Below are 21,035 nucleotides of genomic sequence, written 5' to 3'. Positions count from 1 at the left end.
TTTTCTTCGCATGTTTACGGCACACACACACTTTACAGAGGCATAGGAAATAAAAGGCCCTGAGTGCTTAATTCGTGCTAAGGGAGTGGCAGGGTGCCAAGCTTTGTCCGTCTTGATGCCAAGAGCGTTTACATAATGCTGGTGCCAGGGGATAGGAAAACAGAAGAAGGCATCAGAAGAGCTTGCATCTGGTAGAGGATAATTTGCGGCCTTTTATTTGGCCTCTCATTTCAAACACAACTTATTTTTTTCAGTTTTTAACTTGCTACATATATTTTGTAGTTGAATAGATATTTTATGCTGAAACATTAACAAGCAGGTGGCTCTTACCAGAAGAGTATCCATTTTGAGACGCAGCTCACAGAGATAGCCTGCTTTGCCGAACTCTACATTTCTAAGTGGTGCACATGTGTGTAACACAGACAATGCACATGCAGCTAGTGACTTGGTATCACAGATCGGGCCATCTTTACAGTAATTGATAAAAATCGGATTTTTATGTTCCCGTATTATGAGGAGAGTGCTCTGTGGCAAATGTGCAGAAGCTAGGCTTATTTTTAGGAAATAACTTTACAGCAGAAAGTAGGACCTGAGCCGCCTCAGACAATCACAGTCCTCCTGGGATACTGCCAGCAGATGTAATATTTAGAACATTGATAATATTTGGCCCAATCAGAAATGTTTCTTTGCATTTTAATGCCATCTATCATTATGAACCAACCCTTTACCACTCACAGAAGGAAGGAAGCTTGATTCCAATCCCTGACCTGCACATTATCCGCAGATCACTGATACAAACATCCAACCCACTGTGGCAGCCTACTGGCGTAGTAAGGCGAGCCTGAACACAGGTCACAAGAACGCAGTGACGTAATTGACACACAACTTCTTTCTCCTTAAAATATTTTTTTAGTATTTTTCCTTTTAGGAGTACATTTATAAGCCACAACCCCACAGTTTAAGATTAAGCTTTCAAAAGTCCAGACAAGGGAAACTACTGAGAAGTCTTTCCACAGCATTGGCAGGACAGTGTCCATTTTACTCACAATTTTTCTAAGATAGGTTTTTGTACTTTGTAAAATCACCCAAGTTGCCCAGCCGTCCAGTGCCTTATTCACAAACACAAGATCTCAAGAAGAACTCTAAGCCTGGACTACAGTCCATCTAAGGTCAAGATCATTTGCCCTTCTCCCACAGATATCCATGGCCTGTATTACCACGAGACTGAGGAGATAGGTTGGCACAAGGCTGAAACTGTACGTTGGCACAGTACTGCATTGTCTTTTTTTAATAAATACACATTCTATGTGTAACTAGACATACAAATGTTATGTCTTGTATATATTTTCCAGTCCATAGCGGCTATTTTATGATAAAGAACATTATTTAAAAACTGAGAAAGAGAAAACATACATTTTGGAATTAAGATCTCTATCTTTCGTGCCTATAAAATCTTCAAAGAATATCACAAGCATTTTTGTCTCATTAAAGCATCAATTGTTTTTCTTTAAACACAGGCTACAGCCTTCCATTAACACTGTACTCACAATTTATCCTGGATAAACGGAAAGCCCAAAAAGTTAAGAAATATATATAAAATAAATCAAATAATCAGGCTATTTAATGTCCAATTTAGCTGTAACATTAAAGCCCATAATGTAAGGGGGTAAATCTTTTTTTTTTAAACTCACCAAAACGTATATATGAAACATACAAAATGCAAATGAACCATTTTGTCCTTAAAATGGCAACTTAAGGTTCCGGTAACATTCACAAACCTCTTGGCGTTTAGTCTTGCGGTTTCAAACAGAAGCAGAATCCCCAATGGTAAAAAGACCATAATGACTTGTCATACTTTATACCGCAGGCTTAGCCCCATTGGAAATCATTGATCACAAAAGTAAATAAGGACGAAGGTCTGGGATAAATCTCATGGCAATATTTTTTACCATGAAGAAAAACAAGCTACTAACAATATGAGCAGCACATACATGTATTTTAGTGCTTAGAGGAGAAGGGGACATTACTCATTGGAGGCTCCCAACACTGACCCAGCAAGTATATGAGATATTACAGTCTCCACCTGGATATAACCTTTCACAGTATGTATATTTAAACATACATGCATAGGCAATTGTTTTGCAAATACAAATTTCATATTGAATTTATATGTCAAATGTATCTATTGGAAACAAGGGTGCGGTGGATGCACCCCAACAATCTGGGAAATAATTAATTGAAAAGACTATTTTAAAAGGACAGGTGTGCGTCTTCCTGTTCAGAAAAAAAGGAGCACGCCCTCAGTCCTCGCTCGCCTCCTAATTGCACAGTCATACAATAGCATGGAGCCATTATTTCTCAGTGTTATCGGCATGTTTTTCTGCAGTGAAGAAGTAAATTACTGCCACATGCCTTTGCTATTCATGAGTGATAATCAATCATTCAAAACTCAGAAAATAACAGAAATCTTCCAAAACATGGTGGAGCAGACACAAGGAGACATGCACAGAACGTATACAAGAAACTAATTCCCAGAATGCACTTTTTACTTAAGAACAGTCTACTGATGATGGACCCTGGGATAATAACGTAAAATTATCAATGCTAAATAATCGACACTGAGCATATGTTTAACCATTCTACACCATAATCTAGTTATGAATACCTTGACAAATGGACTTCTTACATACAAGGCTGTTTTAGCATTTGTTTTCCCTACATATTAATAGTGTGCGAGAGCCAAACCTTTTTGTTGTGCAATACTATCAATAGGGTGGAAGTTCAACTGGGGATAGTGCTAAGGATTCCGATGAAGGATTAATAGGGAAAATCTACTCCAAGATCTACCACATCTAAATAACTGAAAGAAGCCCGAGTTGCCAGTTGCTAGGCTGTGTATGTGTGCGCTGTATGTGTATATATGTAGATCTACTGTTAGATGCTGCAGTGCTCTGAAGCAGTTTCAGAGCATGCAATAACAAATGACGCACACACATGTAGGCTGCATGCCAATCATCCTCTCCCTCCAAGGCCCTGGCATGCGTATAACGTGGACTGAAAAAAATATGTTTCGTCCAATTGAGTCTCACAATCTGTCAGCTGGTTGAAATCCAGCACCATATATGAGTGTCCTTACTTTTCAATGTATAGCAATTCTTTTTAAACAGATTGTGGACAATCATTACTTAAGTCTCATAGAAGTAAGCATGCAACACTTTTGTGCAGAGAGACTGTGCAAAGGAATAGACAATTGAAAAGAAAACTTTATATATAAGGCTGCCTATTCTCCTGGCTAGCAATGCCACCTCAGTAATAAAATAAATAAGTGCAGTAGATTGATAATGTGTTAACAACTGAATGATTAACTGTCAAAATCTGACAGCTTAAATGGTTACTTAAAAATATATATATTTACATCCCTACTAAAGACCTAGTCTGTGTGACAGGAGCAGGAACAAAAAGGAGTGGCTGCCCGGGATTGGGGGTCTTTTGCCGCCACCAAATTAAGCGACTATAATTTTATCCTTTGGCATCTGCTATTCGCGACGATGCATTTTCTGTCAGTGGCGCAGTTCAATTGAGGGAGAAGCGCGTCCTTGCCCAAAAGATGCTATAAAATCAGAGCTGGCACAATGGTCTCACGGGGTGTCTCTGCCCTTTCCGGTGCGGCACCAGCGGACGGCGCTCCCTCCTGGCTCAGATCTGTCTGAACTGGGTGTGGTGCCAGTCTGCCAGCCTAGGGCTCCGCTGCAAGGATTCCACTCCTGTTTGCATTCTGCTGTTTTCTGTTAACTGCACAGGTATGTGAATTTCCATGGCACCTATGTCTTGAAATATTGCAAGCGCACAAACCCCACTTCTCATTATGGGTAAAGAACGAATGTGCTAGCGGCCTTTTAAAATAAATATAAATTTCCTGCCATGGCACTCATTGCATGGTGCCTTGTGGTGTCTGCCATGTACACCAATCATTCCTGACTTACTCATCCCACAAAGCCCCTCACTGTAATTTTCACTAACAAATCCTATTTGTAAAGACCACACAGAGGTCCTCAGCACCATTTTAAAATGTATTGAATAGCTAGAGTCAAACCAAGAGGGCAGCATGCTGCCTTGCTTTATGCAACAAAAACAATACTTGTCGTCAATCCTGCATCGCGTGTAGCACTTCTTAATTTCTTGAAGACAAATAGGTTTTGGAAACATGTACATATAATGCATCCAACTTCCTTTATTAAATGTACTGGCAGATTTTCACAAAGGGTTGGTAAAAAGTGACCCAGTGTGCAGGAATGTTTCCTTAAATATTGCAGGTTTAGAATTTGGGTTGGGTTTTATGTGCATTTAAGTGGACTAGTAATCTGCCTTTTGATGCAAATACAAAATTTGAAGGACTGCGCATATAAAAGCAAGAGTTTACTCTGAGCCCTACATCACATATTTATGGAGTCAGACCACAGCACTGAGCACAGCAAAGGCCAGGTACCACAAGTTTCACATTTTTGCAAACATGCAATGATCCCTTATTCCACAGAGCAACCAGCAGAGTAAACACTGTGATCACCAATAATAAGGTGTGGATATTCTGTGTTCATTCATATACATTATGCTAAATACACAAGTATGCTCAAAAGCAACACAGAGGTCTGGAAAAGGAACCCACGTACACCTAAGCACAGGGAATAGCATGGGCACAGGATTTTTTTAAGTGTGAACACTGGTGGTCTTGCATATTACAAGAAAATGATGTTGGTCTGATTTCGTAACATTTGTTTCAACTAGAAGTTCTAAATGAGTTCACTGAACCACTGAATCGATTGATCAAAACAAATAGATCTTGTGTTGAGGTTCATCTGTAATTAGATTACACACATGCCAGATATTTCTATCAAGTGAATGACCAGCGGAAGAGATTTGTTCTGCTGCTTTTTTAACTGGCACATATTTTTCTCTTTTTTTGCGAGTGTATTTCACTGGCTTTACAACTGCACATATTTCTAGTGATAAATGGATTTCTCGTAATCTGCAACGACAGATATTTCTGTTGGTAAATGTATTTATCTGACTACACATTGTACAGATTTGTATCTGCTCCTTTTAACAATAAACTGAATCAAACATAAATTTGCGTTTGTGTGTTCAAAAAAATACACACATATTTCACAATAGGAAGTATGAAAACTGCATTACAAGACCTCAAGAAATGTTTCCTCTTTGATCTTCCTCACAAGCACATTAAGCAGAGCAAATACGGATGAGTTTAAAAAAAATGCCACAAATAAGTTGCTGTCGCTTCCCTTCAGGGAGCAGTAATACAACCAACACCAAATCACAGGGCACCATGTGCAGCAATCAACGCCCAAGAGAACCCCGAACATTCACTGCTGGCAAGAATCAAAAGGTTTGCCTCTGTGCCAAGAATGTCTCTCAGTAATGTGACAAAGGCGCCTATCGATCCCACTGGGGGCCAGGGGAACAATGTGACAAAATACTGGACCCCGAAAAAAAAACCACCCTAATAATTAGCAGAGTGAAAAAAGCAGAGTTCTTTTCTCTCTGCAGGACTTTGACCATCCACTCAATGAAAAGGGCACTCTTCAAATAATACTGTTGAGCACTGGAGATTGTGAATATTTCATTTTCATGATAGAAAAAATAAACATCCTGCCAAGTTTCTGGTCAACGTAAAGGCTCTCTAGAAAACCCTAATTATTACTTACAACAATGTAATGTAATATATCCCACTACTGACTTCAAGACACAAGAGCACTGCAGATCACCTCCCTACCACACCGCCCTGCCAGTCTCTGCACCGAGAACCAAGAATCTGCACAACTGCAACGTAGCAATGGACCTGAACACAGTGCCCCTCTTGCATAACTCTTTCACAGTCCTGTGCCCCATGCACATGACCTATTTGGGACCGTGGCAAAGTGCGTGCTTCCAATTCCTGCTTAACAGCACTGTGTTATGTTGTTTAAACAGAGCTGTCCAATATGTAAATACAGTGTTACATCACCCTAGTGCTACTCCATATTTGGTGATTTAGAAGGGCTTTCGGATCTCTGAGGGCCTCAAATCCCTCCTGCCAGGCGCTGGCTTCATTAATCATGCCCTGCACTCTCGTTCATGTTCCTTCAAATCACAGCAGCACATGGAAATGGTCACTGCCATGCACCACTATGCGAAACGAGGGTAAAAAAATACCTGTAAAACTACACACTGCAGAATGGTGACATGTAGAGTGATATATAATATCTGTTTTTTAAAAAATCGTACCATTAAGTGACCCCGCTTGGGCATCTCAAATCATTCAACTAAAAAAAAAAAAAGATTATCTACATTGAGTGGCTGATAGGATATATAGGAACTTTAAATTGCTGCTTTCATTTTAATGGCTGCTTGTAGATAAAAAGCTGGTTGCCACGTCACGTCTGCACTCACACTATCGCAGGTAAAGTGTGTACCTCAATTTAGTGATATATAAACTACGGTACATCTTCTTGATTTGGGTGTCTGTATGAAACCTGGTCCATATTTTAGCTAACCAAAAGGCAACAGAAGCATATTAACTAATATTGCAACATCTGAGGCCAGAATAGACATGTGTGGGGCTTTTGTGTCCTGGCTTAGCGGAAAGTTTTATCAACATTGAAAAAGCATTTGTGACAAATCATAGAAAAGAATGAAAGTGGACTTTGAATTGTGCCATTTACAGCCGATTTCTTGTGCATTAAAGGGTTTTTGCTATTTAGGCATTCCCTTCCCAAAATGACTGGAAGACAAATGTCATGTGAAGTGATCGCTTATATACCCACAAGCTTCAATCTTCACCTTCCCTTCGGATTGACTGATTCAAGAGAAGCATCATTCAGATATATATCTGAACATTAACACATTTTGCTAATTTCTGGTGGCAGTAGATGACATTTGTGCACCCAGCCCACTTTCACGCACAGATGGCTTTGCAAACCACAAATAAAATCAAGATGCATCTGTCAAGACCACATCAGCAGCATGAGAGTGAGAGAGAGAGAGAGATGCATTTATCATGTGGGTGAAGAGACCGGCTGCACCAAACAGCCCTTCCTGTCACACCAACCTTTGGAAATTTCCAACATGCCCTTAAACTTTTCGACTGAGCATGTCTGTGCGCTTCAGCGGCTGCCCTCTCGACTCTGGCCTGGCCAGACGAAAATGGCATCTTAAAGTCAAGGTCGGTGGTGTCACTTTGCCACAGGGCTATGTTTAATTACAGTCCATGCTGCTGACAGACAGTATGGATCTAAGGCTGGGGAGGGGAGGAGAGCTCTCTTAACCCCTTCAGCGCAGAGTTTGGAAAATAAGTGTTCTGCAGACAGATCTAGCAAGTGTCAACAAAGGAATATACTTTGCAACATGCAAAATATACGTGGCCTACAGGGGAGTTACTGTGTTGCAGTCATGTCAGTAGCGTCCAGAGTGGATTAGTATGGCTAGCACATGTCAAGTAAGGCCAAAAAACACTGCCAGGCCAGGCACCTGCTTGTAGTGTCCACCTCTGTCAATGCTGGAAAGCTATTGCAGAACATGACAACATGCGCCATTGTTTGGCTGCTAGGGCACTTAGAGTGGGTGGACCCGTCATCAAAACACATTTAGACAAATTAATGGAGGAATACATAAGCATTTGTGGGCTTCATTTTACCTGGCACATGCTCTTGTTTGGGGCAGATTCCTCTGGACGACGTCGACAAGCAGTCGTCGTCCTCCGGCGTGACTTGGATGCCAACTTCCACAGGTTGGACCACCCGCTTGGGCTCGCTGGGTGAGGGCGACGGTGGCTTATCCACGGACTTCTCAAGGCAGAGGCTGGCGCTGCATTGTTTCCGTTTGTGCTCAATAAAAATAAGGATGTCGGCCAGTGGGAAGTTCATCTGGCACTGGCCACAAGTGAGTAGGTCCTGGTCCCCTTCGGGCGCTCCCAGTGTGCCGTGCTCAGGTTCGTCGTCAGCGAGAATGGCTTCGAGAGGCTCAGCTGCAGTAGGAAGAAAGCATACAGAAGAATCATCAGAACCCCTTGTGTAAGAAAGGAAAAAAAACAAGGCAAAGAAAGCTCTACTACACTGTGTGCCTCGTGGTCTCTGCCCGCACGCCCATATAATGTACACACAAACGCAGTCACAGCTGTATATGCCAGGGATCACTGGAGTGATTTTTTATGCTGCCTCACAATTATAGGTGGCAAAATCGATTCATCATAGCAGAAAAGATTCTCACAACACATGTAAATAAAAAATACTCTTGTTCAGAATGTCAAGGAATGCACATCAATCCTCTGTAGAACGGCTTAATTTTTTTTTAAGTTTCAGCAAGAAAGATATTACAGTTGACCTGTTCAAAGCCTTGATCTATGCAAAGGGAAATAACTGTAGAAGCTCACAAAAGTGTTTTTTAACCCGAAACCACAGATACAAATTCACGAAGACCAGAACTCCCATGCTTGCATTAAAAAAAGGATTCTTTGAATGGGCATTGCTATGAGGATTAGACCACTACATAATTTTCTTTTTTTATCCCTTTATCGTGGCGATGGGAACCGAAATGTAAAGGCGCTTATATTGAACAGTGAAATATGTGCTCAGCTGCCGTCATGTGTGGCACAAAAAGACAAGCATGCATTATTGTACATAAGCAAGCCTAGTCGGTGACACCGGAGGAGAGTACTTGGAAAGGAAAGGCAGTTTGTTATTTAGTTCTCACTCAGGAATGCCTCAGTTCTCCCAAACATGTCAGCACGAGTACAGGCCAACGGGCATCAGACTAGGCCTTCTGAGAACTGCAACTCTACACCAGCAAAAGAAAGTGTCTTCTGTGAGCACTACACACCTTCCCTGACAATGTTCAAAGTCGATTGCAACTTTTCATTTCTGATCCAAAAATCCCTAACTGGGAAATGACATATGTAGGCAGTCGCTGGAAATTAGCACCAGAGAATTCTACATCTTAATTTCCTGCTGGATAAGTTTACATATCTAGACTGAATTTATTTCACTTTCAAATGTATTGGTGGTAGCCTTCATTTTCCATTTTCTTAAAATAATCTATTCTGACTTGAGCTCTACATTCATTCTATAATAAAAGATGACCATAAAATAGTGATGGTCTTAAAAATAAACTTTAAAAGACCTCAAGGACACCACTGATGAAGGACGGTGTGGTGGTGCAGACCTAGGCAACATTCAATCAGCCTGACCTTCTTTAAGAGGCTAGCAATTTCACAATGTAATGAACTTAAAGCCACAGAGAATCAAAAAATAGATTTTAATTTAACAGGCGAATATTGGAATGACTCCTGATACACTGCAAAAATCTGATAAACGTAGGTTACAAGTGACTAAACGAGCTGACTATTGAAGGGAAGGGAGGGGTGCTACGGGGATCTCCCAGATGTGCAGGGTAAAATAACACCGAAGGAGCCCCCAGCTCACCAAACTAGAGATTCAACTAGGGCACGACCACTCTTTCCATCATCTCTTGCCTCAAGTGCCACTCTCCCTTTAACATTAAGGTTATGACAAGGAAGATGAGGTTACAGGAATATCCTGTTCAGCATAAGTGTGGATTGGACAGGGTCTGCCGACTTACTGACCAACTAATTCTCTGCCATGCCTCTGGCAGAAATTAGGAGTGCACTGAATTGGCTCGCTTCATGAAATATTGCTTTGAAAGCCACTGTCTTCTTTTCATCAATTAAAAAACTAATAGGCAATTTGATTTTTCAGCTTTTTCCTATCTGTTAAGATGTAGTGGGTAGTTTCAGATTTTGACATCAAGATGTATATATATATATATGTGTGTAGGTGTAGAGACAGACAGACAGACAGACAGACAGACAGACAGATAGATAGATAAATAGATAGATAGATAGATAGATAGATAGATAGATAGATAGATAGATAGATAGATAGATAGATAGATAGATAGATAGATAGATAGATAGATAGATAGATAGATAGATAGATAGATAGATAGATAGATAGATAGATAGTACCGGTATACGAATACGTATATAGGCATACATATAAACAGCCATGCTTATATTTACATATACACACAAGCACATACGCGAGTTTGTGAAATACAAATCTGAACACTGCGGTGAAATAAAATCTCAGTCTTTAAAATGATAAAACGTCGATTTAAATCGTCTTATTTCAGACTCTGTCCAAATCAACGGAACATGTCGCTCTGTGGTTCAACTGGTAAGCAGCAGTGGGCAAACAGGACTTCTCTTGTTACAAGCAGGCATGCAGGGGTTAATATGCAAGGCAACACACCAATATCCCTAGCAAAACCTGCTGCATGGAATGACTGCCTTGATTTACAATGAAAATCAGGAAATGAAGTGGCAATCCTGAGACTGCCAGCCACACCTCCAACAGTTCATCCAATTAATTTTACAGGAGGCAAAGTTCTTGAAAATAACAAGGGGATCAGGTGCACAGAGGCAACACCCGCACCCCCGGCGTGTTCAAGACTCTTACTGTAATATTCCTAATTGACATAAATGACACCTTGAACATGTGGGTGCATATAATAACCTGAGAATTCACAGGAAAACGACAATCAGACAGGCAAGAGATAGACAGGCAGATGTTCTAAAATTGCAAAATGTTCCTTGGAGTTCCCACTGCTCCCGAGTGGCCAAAAGGGTCAGTATTTCCAGAGTGTACCTCTATTGGACAAAGTGATTCCCCCAATTTGACACAGTCTTAAAATATGTGTACTCTCGTACGTAGGATGAATTAGAGAGGACACTGAAATGCAGGCATGCGTGCCCCTACAGAAAATGCTCATGAGATATGGGAATGCATATACGTGAATTTATACATGTAAACCATATGCATCTGTCCACATGCATAATATATAGCAGGGTATGCCTTCTACATGTTCACATATATCTGTGAATGTATATTTCCTCGACAGATAAACTACGTTTAAATCAAAACTATAAAAAGCATAGGTTGTAAGAGCGTAAAGAGCTACTGCTGGGACCAGCCTTGCGGTTTCCCCTGCACGGAACCATCCCCTCGCACTGCCCTGGTCTGCACTGCATCCCGAAAGGGCGTCCTGACCGAATACCTATTTATTTTTGTTTCCACTCACAAACCTTCTTAGGGGAAGGGGGCCTGTGTTCCTCGGGAAAGGCAGGGGTAGAGGGATTCTGGCACCCTTCACCGAGACTTTCCAAACACGTGCAACGAAAAGCAGACGTCAGTCAGGCAACAGCGAGCCTCTGTTTAATAATAGGAACCCTGTTTTTCATCTTCCGGTGACAATTCCAGCCATCCCTTCCAACATACAGAAACGCGCTGGGAGTTCAGGTTTCGAGTGCAAAAAAATAGGTAACCAAAATTGCATGTGCGGAAATAAACAGAGGGCATGAACCCTTTTTTGCCACTTCGTCAAGCAGGGCATTGTTAGCGTTTAAGGAAGGACTGTACGTAGTTTATAGAACACTACAGTGCAAATAAATACAAAACGCGAGGCCCTATGATCATTGCTGGACCACCAACAATCGGTTGGTATTTAAAATTGATTTAATTTGGATGTGATTAGGCACCCAGCCTGTTTAATATGTTTTTTACTGTATGTGCCATATCTTCTCAACAAGAGATTGTTTTGCGCTTCACTTAGAGGGCACAGTGCATATCAAGAGAGTTTCTACTATCCTTCGACGCTGGACGGGCCGTGCTCTAAAAAAAGTTTTTTTCCTCTCCCTGAAGTCAAAAAATTAAGAACAAAGGGGTGGGGGAGGGGGAGCATCAGCAGCCGAGCCCCTCCAGACAGGGAAATTATGAAAATGAAGGCGAGCTCAGGAGGCGAAACCAGGTTCAAGTTCGTCCGCGTTTGTTGATCTCCGTGTGCCTCCTAGCGGCCGACAGGGGCTGCGCCCTGGCGCTGACAGCCAGGGCTGAGCCTGCAGCACCGGAGAGGCATGGAGATCAGAGGAAGGGGCCGTGTAAACACAGACCGGCGAGGGGGGCAAAAAAGAGGCTAGGGCGGCTGCAAGCACACCTGGTAACAGATGTGCCAAGGTGAAGCGATTTTGGGGCGCTTCCGTGTTGTTTGGAACACTGCCCAAAGACAGGATGCGGGGACGTTCAATCCAATTAAATAAGTGCTCCGAAGTGACCTATGTGACGTGCGGCGTTTCCTAAAAAAAAAAAAAAAAAAAAGGCAGGCAAGATGTGCGGGAGAATCGCATGAATGTGGAATAAAACCTGCAGAGTGCATTAAAAGACCCCTTCTGGAGAAAGCCTCCCAAACCAAAAAGGGAGAAATTTACGAACACTGGGGTACAGGAAAAATGCGACAACCCCCTTCTAGAACACTTTCTCCAAGCAGACCCGGTGAAGAGAGTCCAGGGCCGGGCTGGATGGCTGGGCATTTTAGTTCACAGGGAGCCCAGCTATCGCCTCTCCTGGTGCGTTTGACCGGGGAGCTCCGGCTAGAGCACCCTTCGGGCATCGCTGCGTCGCCTTTGTTTTTCTGCTGGTGGACAGGCAGCACAGGGCCAGGGGACGGTTCAATCCCCGGCAGGTAAACACGAGCGGCCCCTGCGTGCTCCCGCCTCCCCGGCAGGGAGCTGTCCTCTGCGCGGGAGGGGGGCGCTCTCCCCCGCCTGTTGTGGAGGCTCCGCCGCGCGCACGCGGTGCTTGTAAACATCCACACGCCAGAGTTTTCCCAATCAAAACCCGCTTCCGAGCTTTTTTGAAATTCTTCCAAAAAATAGTAAAGAGGGGGAGGGAAGCCCTCCGCGGGCAGCGACGGCCGTGTCGGCTCCAGGAAAGCGTTTTCAGGGCCCGTGTTTTCTTTTGTTTAGAGTGATTTTTATGCAACACTAATAAACAAATGTGGTGTATTTGTCGCTGGTGGGCCTGGCACGCTCTCTGCCCGGTTCTACCCGGTTCTACCCGGCACCAGAGCCCTTTGGAAACATCTCGCGTGCAAAGTCAGAGGGATGACCCCTCTGAGGGGGCTGAGAACATGTACCACATCCCACCGAGGCTGCCATAGACATGCTACAACAGGTAAAGAGTTACACAGAGCAAACACATAGATGCCTTTTGCAAAATGTGTTCAGTTCAGCCTGCAGAAAGCGCCAGATATCCAGTGCAAATTATATCACAGCAAGGGTGAACAATGCGAAAGCTTTTATATGAAAGGTGCACGTGGTGCAAAATGCATTCTAGTAAAGCTGTACAGTGCACACAGCATTCAGGGGGAACATGCAGAGTGCAAAAAGCACTCATGCGAAGAAGAAAGCTACAAAAATACGAAGCAGACCAACGTGTATCATATCATAGTGCAACAGAAGGAGCGTGATGCAAAATGTAGCCACGTTATGGTGCTCGGTTCAAATTTATTCCAGTAAAAGAGGTATCTGAGTAAATATGCGCAAAATGTATTATGTACAATAAATCCAAGTGTGCACACAGCGAATCAAGCTGCATGGAGCAAAGTGTACCAAGAGAGCGTAAATATTTCAAAATAGTCTTAAGGAAAGATGCTTACTACACAATCTATGTAAGTGAAAGTGCATGCTGCAAATGCATCTCAAGGAAAACGTTGCAAATATGTTTGCATTGAACGTTCAACAATAAATAGCACAGCTAAATAAAATAGTCGTGCACAAAATACGATACAGGAAGGTGCGCATTTTGGGTATTTTAAGTGAAGGGTGGCGCACTGCTCTGATTCTGTGCATGAAGTGTGCAACGTAAGGGGAGTTGCAGTAAGTAAATGGCACAGGGGCTTTCTCGTTCTGCACGGCTGCAATGCCCAGTGAGAAGCCTGAGGAGGCCGCCTATTCCGGGGTCACCTCGAGTGCCACAGCCGTTCCTTGGCTGCCCCTGAGCATGACCGGGGAGAGAAGGGCACCGAAGCAGAAGGGAACCATCATGCTAAGTAGTAAAAGGATGAATAGAGACAGAAGAGCCGAAGGATGCGAGGGGGAAGTAAACAAGTTTGTTAAAAAGAAAGTCAGGTTTCTCTTTCCGCCTTGCAGAATGGAGGTACGTGGGTTGTGTGCACGCTGCAAAGAGCGCGTGGAGCGAGGATAGCGCTAGATGCGCATAGATGGGGCTCGTGGGAGCTGTACTACCCAGAGGGGAGGAATGCAATGAGGCTGTGATACAGAGTGGTCGCGGGAGCACCGCGAAGAATGCTACCAGATACGGCGAAAAGTGTAGACACTTAGGATGCGATGAGGGAAATCCAGGTGGGTTCACTGAGCCGGAGGGGGCAGAAGGCAGAAAGATGCAGGGTTATGGGCACGGGTAGCCACGCAGACAGGTACACACGTGCCAGAGCTCAAGAAGGCACCACTACAGAGCTGTAGAGAATGGTAGAGGATGAAAGTTAAGGTGATGGAAGTAATAAAAGTATACTGTCAGAGTAACAGATTCAAAGGTACAGTCATAGAGCGGCAGAGAAGGGGGTGCACAGACAGAAGGACACAAGACTGAGGCAAAACACAGTGACAAAGGAACTGTCATAAAGAGGTGGAGAAAAGGCACTTTAGCACAGTTAGTTACAGAGATAAAAGTGCGCTGGCAAGGATTCGGAGAGAGGTTGCAAAAAAGTACAGCAACACTGAGGGGCAGAGAGAAAGGTGCAGATGTAGGCTGAGAAGTAGGCTGAAAGATGCACAGAGCGCTGCACAACACACAGAGGCAGGGGCACAGTGCCCAGGGTGCCAGGAGAGCGCTGTACTCACGTGTGAAGTCCCGCTTGCTCAGGTGCTGGGGCTTGCCCTGCTTGCGGCGAGACATGGCTGGAGCCCCGGCTGCGGCTGTCCTGGGCGCGGGCGGTCTGGGAGGGGGCGCTGCTCACACGGGGTCGGGGGCGGCGGGGGCGCTCTCCCGGGCGGCTCGGGGCGGCAGCCTCATCCCAGCCTTCCGCCTCCGAATAAACCAGAAATAAGACAAAGATGGCGCGGGCGGCGGGGCAGCGCCATCCCCCGCTCCCGGGCTCTGTGCGGCGGTGCGCCTTCCTTCACACCTCTCTCCCGGGGTCGGCTGGAGGAATGAGAGGCAGAGGAGAGCAGAGAGGGAAGAAGGGGAAGAGAGGGAGGTGGTGGGAAATATGGCAAAAGCCCCCTGAGCTGCAAGTTCAAGTGCGGACGTGACGTGCCCGCCGCCCGCCGCCGCCAGCGCGAACTTGAACGTCAGCCTGGGCTGAGAGGACAGACCCGGGGGGAGCGGGCCGGGAGGGGGCCGGGCGGGCAGGCGGGCAGGAGGGGAGGGGGGCACGGGAGGGAGGGGAGGGGCCGCAGCGCCAATGGACAGCCGCCGGGGGCCGGACGGGGAGCCAGGGCCTGGGAAACCAATGGACGGCAGAGGGGAGGAGGCAGGGGCGGGGCGGAGCGCACACACGCCCGCACGCACGGGGAGAGAGGAGCCGGCCTGCCCAGGAGAGGCGCGCGGGGCTGAGGGGTGACCGGGGGGGTGGCAGCCACGCCGGGGAGGGTGTGGGGGGGTGCCAGGCTGGCCCATGTGGATGGAAGGGGCCAGAGGCGGCGGGGAGGGCAGAGCCATCCTTGAGAGAGAGAGAGCCTCAGGTGTGCAGGGAGGGCACAAGTGTCCGTGGGCTTGAGAGAGTGGGGCAGAGGGGCAGGAAAGGGAGCCTTGGAGGCTGGAGGAGAGACAGACCCGGGAGAGGGGAGCGCACGCGGAAGAGGAGACGAACTGCGCGCGGAGGCAGAGGAGCGCGAGGGAGAGAGGAGGGGGAGGACAGACAGTGAGGAGAGGGAAGGGCTTGGAGATGGGAAAGTGCCAGTGCAGCCCCGAGCGTGGCTGAGGGAGAGGAGCAGCACTGCCAGGGACAGGTGGGGAGGGATGGGACAGGGTCCAGGAAGGGCGACCCAAGAAGGAGGAAGTGGCATAGGGCAGTGTGAGGAAAGGGTCACAGAGGTGGACAGAGAGAACTAAGGAAGATGACCCAAACGGAGCAAACTGAGGTAGACACGAGAAAGGCAAAAGCAGACGAGAAAAGGAAAAGGAACGAAAGTTAAAGAGAACCTGGAACGGGAGCAACAAAGAAAAAAAAGAGAAACAGCAGGGGAGAGCATGGCAAGGAGCGATGAGGTGGGGGTGAGAGCGCTGAACAGGAGTGTGCGACTGAGAGTCTAAGCAGAGGGTGTTATCTGAGGCGGGCAGGGTGCCGCGAGAGAGGAAAGCCCCCTTCCTTGCATCACAGGCGAGGGTGCCGAGCACAAGTGCGCGGAAGAGACGTGTGGAGATACCCCTGCGTGGGGAGAGGCTCGGAGGGCACGCCGAGGAAAGGGAAAGAGTGGGGTCTGCATCCCATCTCCCCAAACCGGGAAGGACCACGGTCTAAAGACGAGTGACAGCTTCTAATGTGTTTGTAAACACGGACGGAGGGAACCAGGAAACAGCAGCAGGGGCATGTGAGGGCGCGCTGCGCACACCTAGCGCCTGGTGGGAGGGGTAGCGCCTCTCTCTTTCTCTCTCTCGGTCTGTAGATAGATAGACAGACAGACAGTTAGATAGATAGATAGATAGATAGATAGATAGATAGATAGATAGATAGATAGATAGACAGACAGACAGACAGACAGACAGATAGATAGATAGATAGATAGATAGATAGATAGATAGATAGATAGATAGATAGATGGATAGATAGATAGATAGATAGATAGATAGATAGATAGACGGATGGATGGATGGGTGGGTGGGTGGATAGGTAAGTAGGTAGATAGATCGGTAGATAGATAGATAGATAGATAGATAGATAGATAGATAGATAGATAGATAGATAGATAGATAGATAGATAGATAGTGTCTCTATCTCACCAGTGCTCTCATCTTATTGGTGGCACACACGTGTTACTCACAGGGTGTCGAAGTGACTGTACATGTGGACTAGTGAACCTCAAAGGCAGGTCACTATGAGCGAAGCACATTACTTCGTACCAGCATACGGAAATCAAGGCACCTGCCGTTAAGCACCTATGCCTTATGCCACTGAACTGCAAAGAGTGCAGGGAAGTGAGGAAGAAAAGTTCTCTCTCCCAAGAACATCTCACCGACCATCCTTTGTACCATATCCATCCTTTTTTGCCCACGAACACTTTTTTTTAATCAACTATGCACATTCGACCTGATTAAAACGATATTTTTCCATAAGGAATGTTGCTGCTTGTAGACCTTGGAGACGGCGAGTTGTGAGGTGCCCCGAAGGGTCGGTTAGGGGGATGTTTTTAGCACCAGGGCACCTGAGAGCGGTAACTTGCTCTACAATAAAACCTGTCAGGAATACTGAACCCGGCAGGATTTCAGGTGCCCGGCACCCCCGAGCCTCGTTAATCACAAACCGGGGCGCTGTCAACTGCATCTGAAGGGGAGGAGGGCGGGGAGGTGTATGAAGTGCGGGCTGGTGGTGTGCACTGCCCCTACAGCGAATCTGCTTAACACGAAGGCGATCGCATAAAGGCTGCACGTGTTCACAACACCTTGCACGTTTCTTCTATGTGCTAAAGAAACTGACTTCTTATTGTCTCCGTCCCCAATGTGGTCTGTGCTTCCGCCCCCAATAAAAACCCTGTTGTTTCCGCGTGTCTGTGAAACAGGAAGGGGCATTACTCATCCTGTTTCTGCATTGTAAATCTGACTGCTCAACATGTCCCCGCACCCCGTAAAATCGTCAAATGCTTCATTTGCCGGCGCCCTTCTGAGGGCTTAGCAAAATTAATCCGCGCAGGTCGTACACCTCCCCTCTTGCCACTTAATTAAATGTTTACAGCAGCCCCTCCCCGTCTGCCTCCCGTACGTAGTCTGCGTTTACATTCATAGGATAAACATATATATTTATTTGCGGTTGCGGGTACTTATTTGATGAGCGTTTCGATCAGAAATGCTTCACACACACGGTTCGACTGTTATGTGCTAACGGGCTTATAGCATGCGACGACGACACTGTCATCCCTCGCTGTGTGCTCTTTGGCACACGCCATGCACGCACACGTCCTGTGGTTTACACCTGCGCCAGAGCAAAGAGTTTCCAGTGGGTTTGTTTATTTACTCACACGCTTCAAATGGAGAAGGATACTCCCTTATCTGTAAGGTATAGAATGCCTTTTTTTGTAGCGCCCTTTATTTTTGCAGGCACTTTTTGGTTCACGGATGTTTTTTTCTGCACTCAGTGTGCCCCGTTCAAGAAAGTGACTACAATTTCTATATAACTATGTCCTCCCAAAGTTATTACAGCGTTATATTTTCCAAACGGTTATGCTCTTTGATTGTGAAGATGGTATACCTGCTCGGTTCCAAGATGACGTCTGATCCAGCGCAGCCGGTTTTTGTGTGCTTATTTTGTGCAGGTGTGTTAAAGTGCATTGCTTTCAAGCAGCTAACGCCTTTTCTGTCGTGATCCAGAGTTACCAGAGCATTGTATGGGACACAATATATGCATATTGACTACGTACCATTTTTATTTGTTGCTTATGTGCGATGTTTCGTGTAGAAATATAATGTTGCACGAATACATTGCTTACCCTCTCAACTGAAATGTATACTGATGATAAAATGGGTGGGTGTGTATATAGAAAGGATCATATCTTGGTAACTGGTCAATGACGACTATTACAAGGACAAAATATAATATGAAATTATCCTCAGTGAATTATTGAGGAGGTAAGTGATTGGCTAGCTTTCTACTTACTTGCATAATTTTCTTTTACACTCATCCTCTCAAATTCTTTTATGCATCATGCTGACTCGTACTGTCCCACATTTTTTGTTTTCCAATTTTATATAGAGCAAACATGGTCTAAGCAGGCGTCAAATACTTTAGAAGCCAGAAACGAGATGCACACTAGTAACACGCGGGCAAACACACTGAAAATGTACACTCAGCCGGGTATATACACAGAACCAGAGGCATTATATACACAGAACAGTTTCCAGATGATGCACATATGGTGTCATATTATGAATATATGAATTGACTGCGTCACGTTAGAGTCAGGTCTAGAGTGTAAAGAAAACCCCAGTGTGGAACATGGGGATGATTCAGCAGAGAAATCAAATGAGAGAGAGTAGTCTTATATAACGAGGTAAACAAAACGAGATGAGAACAGAAGGGGAGGGAAGGCATGGGGAAGTGAAGTGAAAGGGGTTCAGGTAACAAAACTTGAGGTGGCCCCCCAGCAAAGCACATGGAGGGGCTTCCCTCCGGATTCGCTCAGAAGCTCCCAGGCCAGGGTACTCTGCTGAGGGGGCCCCATGAAGCTTGGGTGCCCACCTGCACCGCGGGGCTGTAGGCGTCTTTTTTACACCACTGTAATGTAGAGAGGATATACCTTAAGGAGGGGTATTTATTTAGTCTGCTTTTTACACAAATATGGAGAGAACATGGCTGATTTCTCCCGATACATCTTTTCAAATTCTCTGAGCAAAGTCAGAGAAGGATGTTGCCTTACCGCTAGAGCGGTCGACCTCGAAGCTGAGGAACCAGGTTCGAATTTCCGCAACAGCGCTTAACATTCTGTGATTCTGGGCAAATCACTTTATCTCCCCGTGCCTAACAAAAATGAATGTTCCCATCTGTAATGAAACTGGTGCTTATGTAAAGCACTCTGATACCCAAAGTCTCTGGTCTAGTTTGCGCTACATAAAACAAAAAACAAAAAAAAAGCAGGGTTTACTTTCTCTTTTTTAATAGAGTGTCCAGGCGGAGAGAGCTTTCATAGTTCAATATGTTGTGCCTACGGATATTTTGAAGTTGTCCATCAAGTAGTTTAAAGTGTTCAGCTTTAGACCTCTAAAGATGGTATAAGCAGATCTCAGGAACAACTACATTTATAGTTGTAACTATGTTAGTGACTTGAGTATTGGTGCAAAGCAATTAAGTTTCCTCTAGGTGGAATTAAGACTGGCTTCCGTGTGTAGAGCCACTTTGATAAGAGACAGTGTTTTTGCCACAAGGGTGAATCAGTGTTTCAGTTTGGGTATACCCAGAATGTAAGGTAATTCTTGGGTTTAGATGGTTTCATGGGTTGGGATTTTTGCAATTCGAAATGTCACCTTTTGCCATTATTGTTTTATGTTGATCCATGTTCAGCTTGTTATCTATGTTAAAACATAACAGCTTTTCACTGGGATGATCCCTCTGCAGTGTCTAGCATTTAGGAAGCTGTCACACCATTTTTACACTATGTTGTCTTTGAGGGTCTAAATTGATGCTGTGGAATTCAGTCTTGGCACTCATAATACCCCTCACTGCTGTCACTGTGGTTTATGGCAGTGGAGTCTCTAGAGGTGGGCCAGATGGGACATGTGCACCAGCTCGATTTTTCATTCCTTCCCTTGTGCCCCACCACCAAAGCTACTGAAAGTGCCAGGTGGTGAAACAAACACTGCACTGCCATACACATTAATTTGTCCGACTACCTTTTATTACAAAGAAGTGTTGTTTGCAAATAATTACATTTTGTAATGATATATGTATATATATATTACCTACTGGCGGTCGCCAGTAGGTATATATAGTTAGGACCTAGTTTCCATAGGAAATCCGTAACATTCTATTGGGAATAACTTTGGCGCCGGTTAATGAATGTACACGATTTTCTCAAAGAAGATGGCCCGTTACGCTCCGCTCCTTCCCTGAAAGTTTCGGGGGGATTCGTGAAGCGGGGGCCGAGAAAAAAGGGGGTCCCAAAACGTGTTTTCCCCCATGCAATTTTCCATAGGACGATTAGACACGGCTACAGCCCGAACGGCTGAACGGAATTACAACAAACTTGGCAAAATGGTAGGGACTGTTCCCCAATGGGTTATAATTTTGTTATTTAGTTTAGAAGTCTTGGGGCACAGGGCTCTGTACATGTGGCCGCGAGCCAATGCTTACCCCCCCAACCCCCCGGGGGTCTTTTCCAGGGCTTTTCTCTTGTTTTTTCAGTTATCTCCATGTATACCCTCTGCACCATGTAAATATAATTTTTCAATAAAAAATTACTGAAA

General features: G+C 45.1%; 1 protein-coding gene across 3 annotated transcripts in view; it reads right to left on the bottom strand.

Moving 5' to 3' along the window:
* BCL11A (BCL11 transcription factor A) overlaps positions 1 to 16,164 on the bottom strand; it is a 155,690-nt gene extending 139,526 nt beyond the window's left edge. For all 3 annotated transcript variants that reach the window (XM_078649304.1, XM_078649305.1, XM_078649303.1), the window contains exons 1-2: positions 14,765 to 16,164; positions 7,688 to 8,017 (exon numbers count right to left, since the gene is read on the bottom strand). In XM_078649304.1, the coding sequence (XP_078505430.1) occupies positions 7,688 to 8,017; positions 14,765 to 14,819 (385 nt within the window). In that variant the 5' untranslated portion in view covers positions 14,820 to 16,164. The remainder of the gene's footprint in view (positions 1 to 7,687; positions 8,018 to 14,764) is intronic.
* Between the last annotated feature and the right edge of the window lie 4,871 nt (positions 16,165 to 21,035).

Source organism: Lissotriton helveticus, chromosome 6, assembly GCF_964261635.1.
Source record: "Lissotriton helveticus chromosome 6, aLisHel1.1, whole genome shotgun sequence".
Classification (NCBI taxonomy): domain Eukaryota; kingdom Metazoa; phylum Chordata; class Amphibia; order Caudata; family Salamandridae; genus Lissotriton; species Lissotriton helveticus.
Note: the sequence above shows the minus strand (reverse complement) of the source record. Positions and strands in the feature narration are given on the sequence as shown.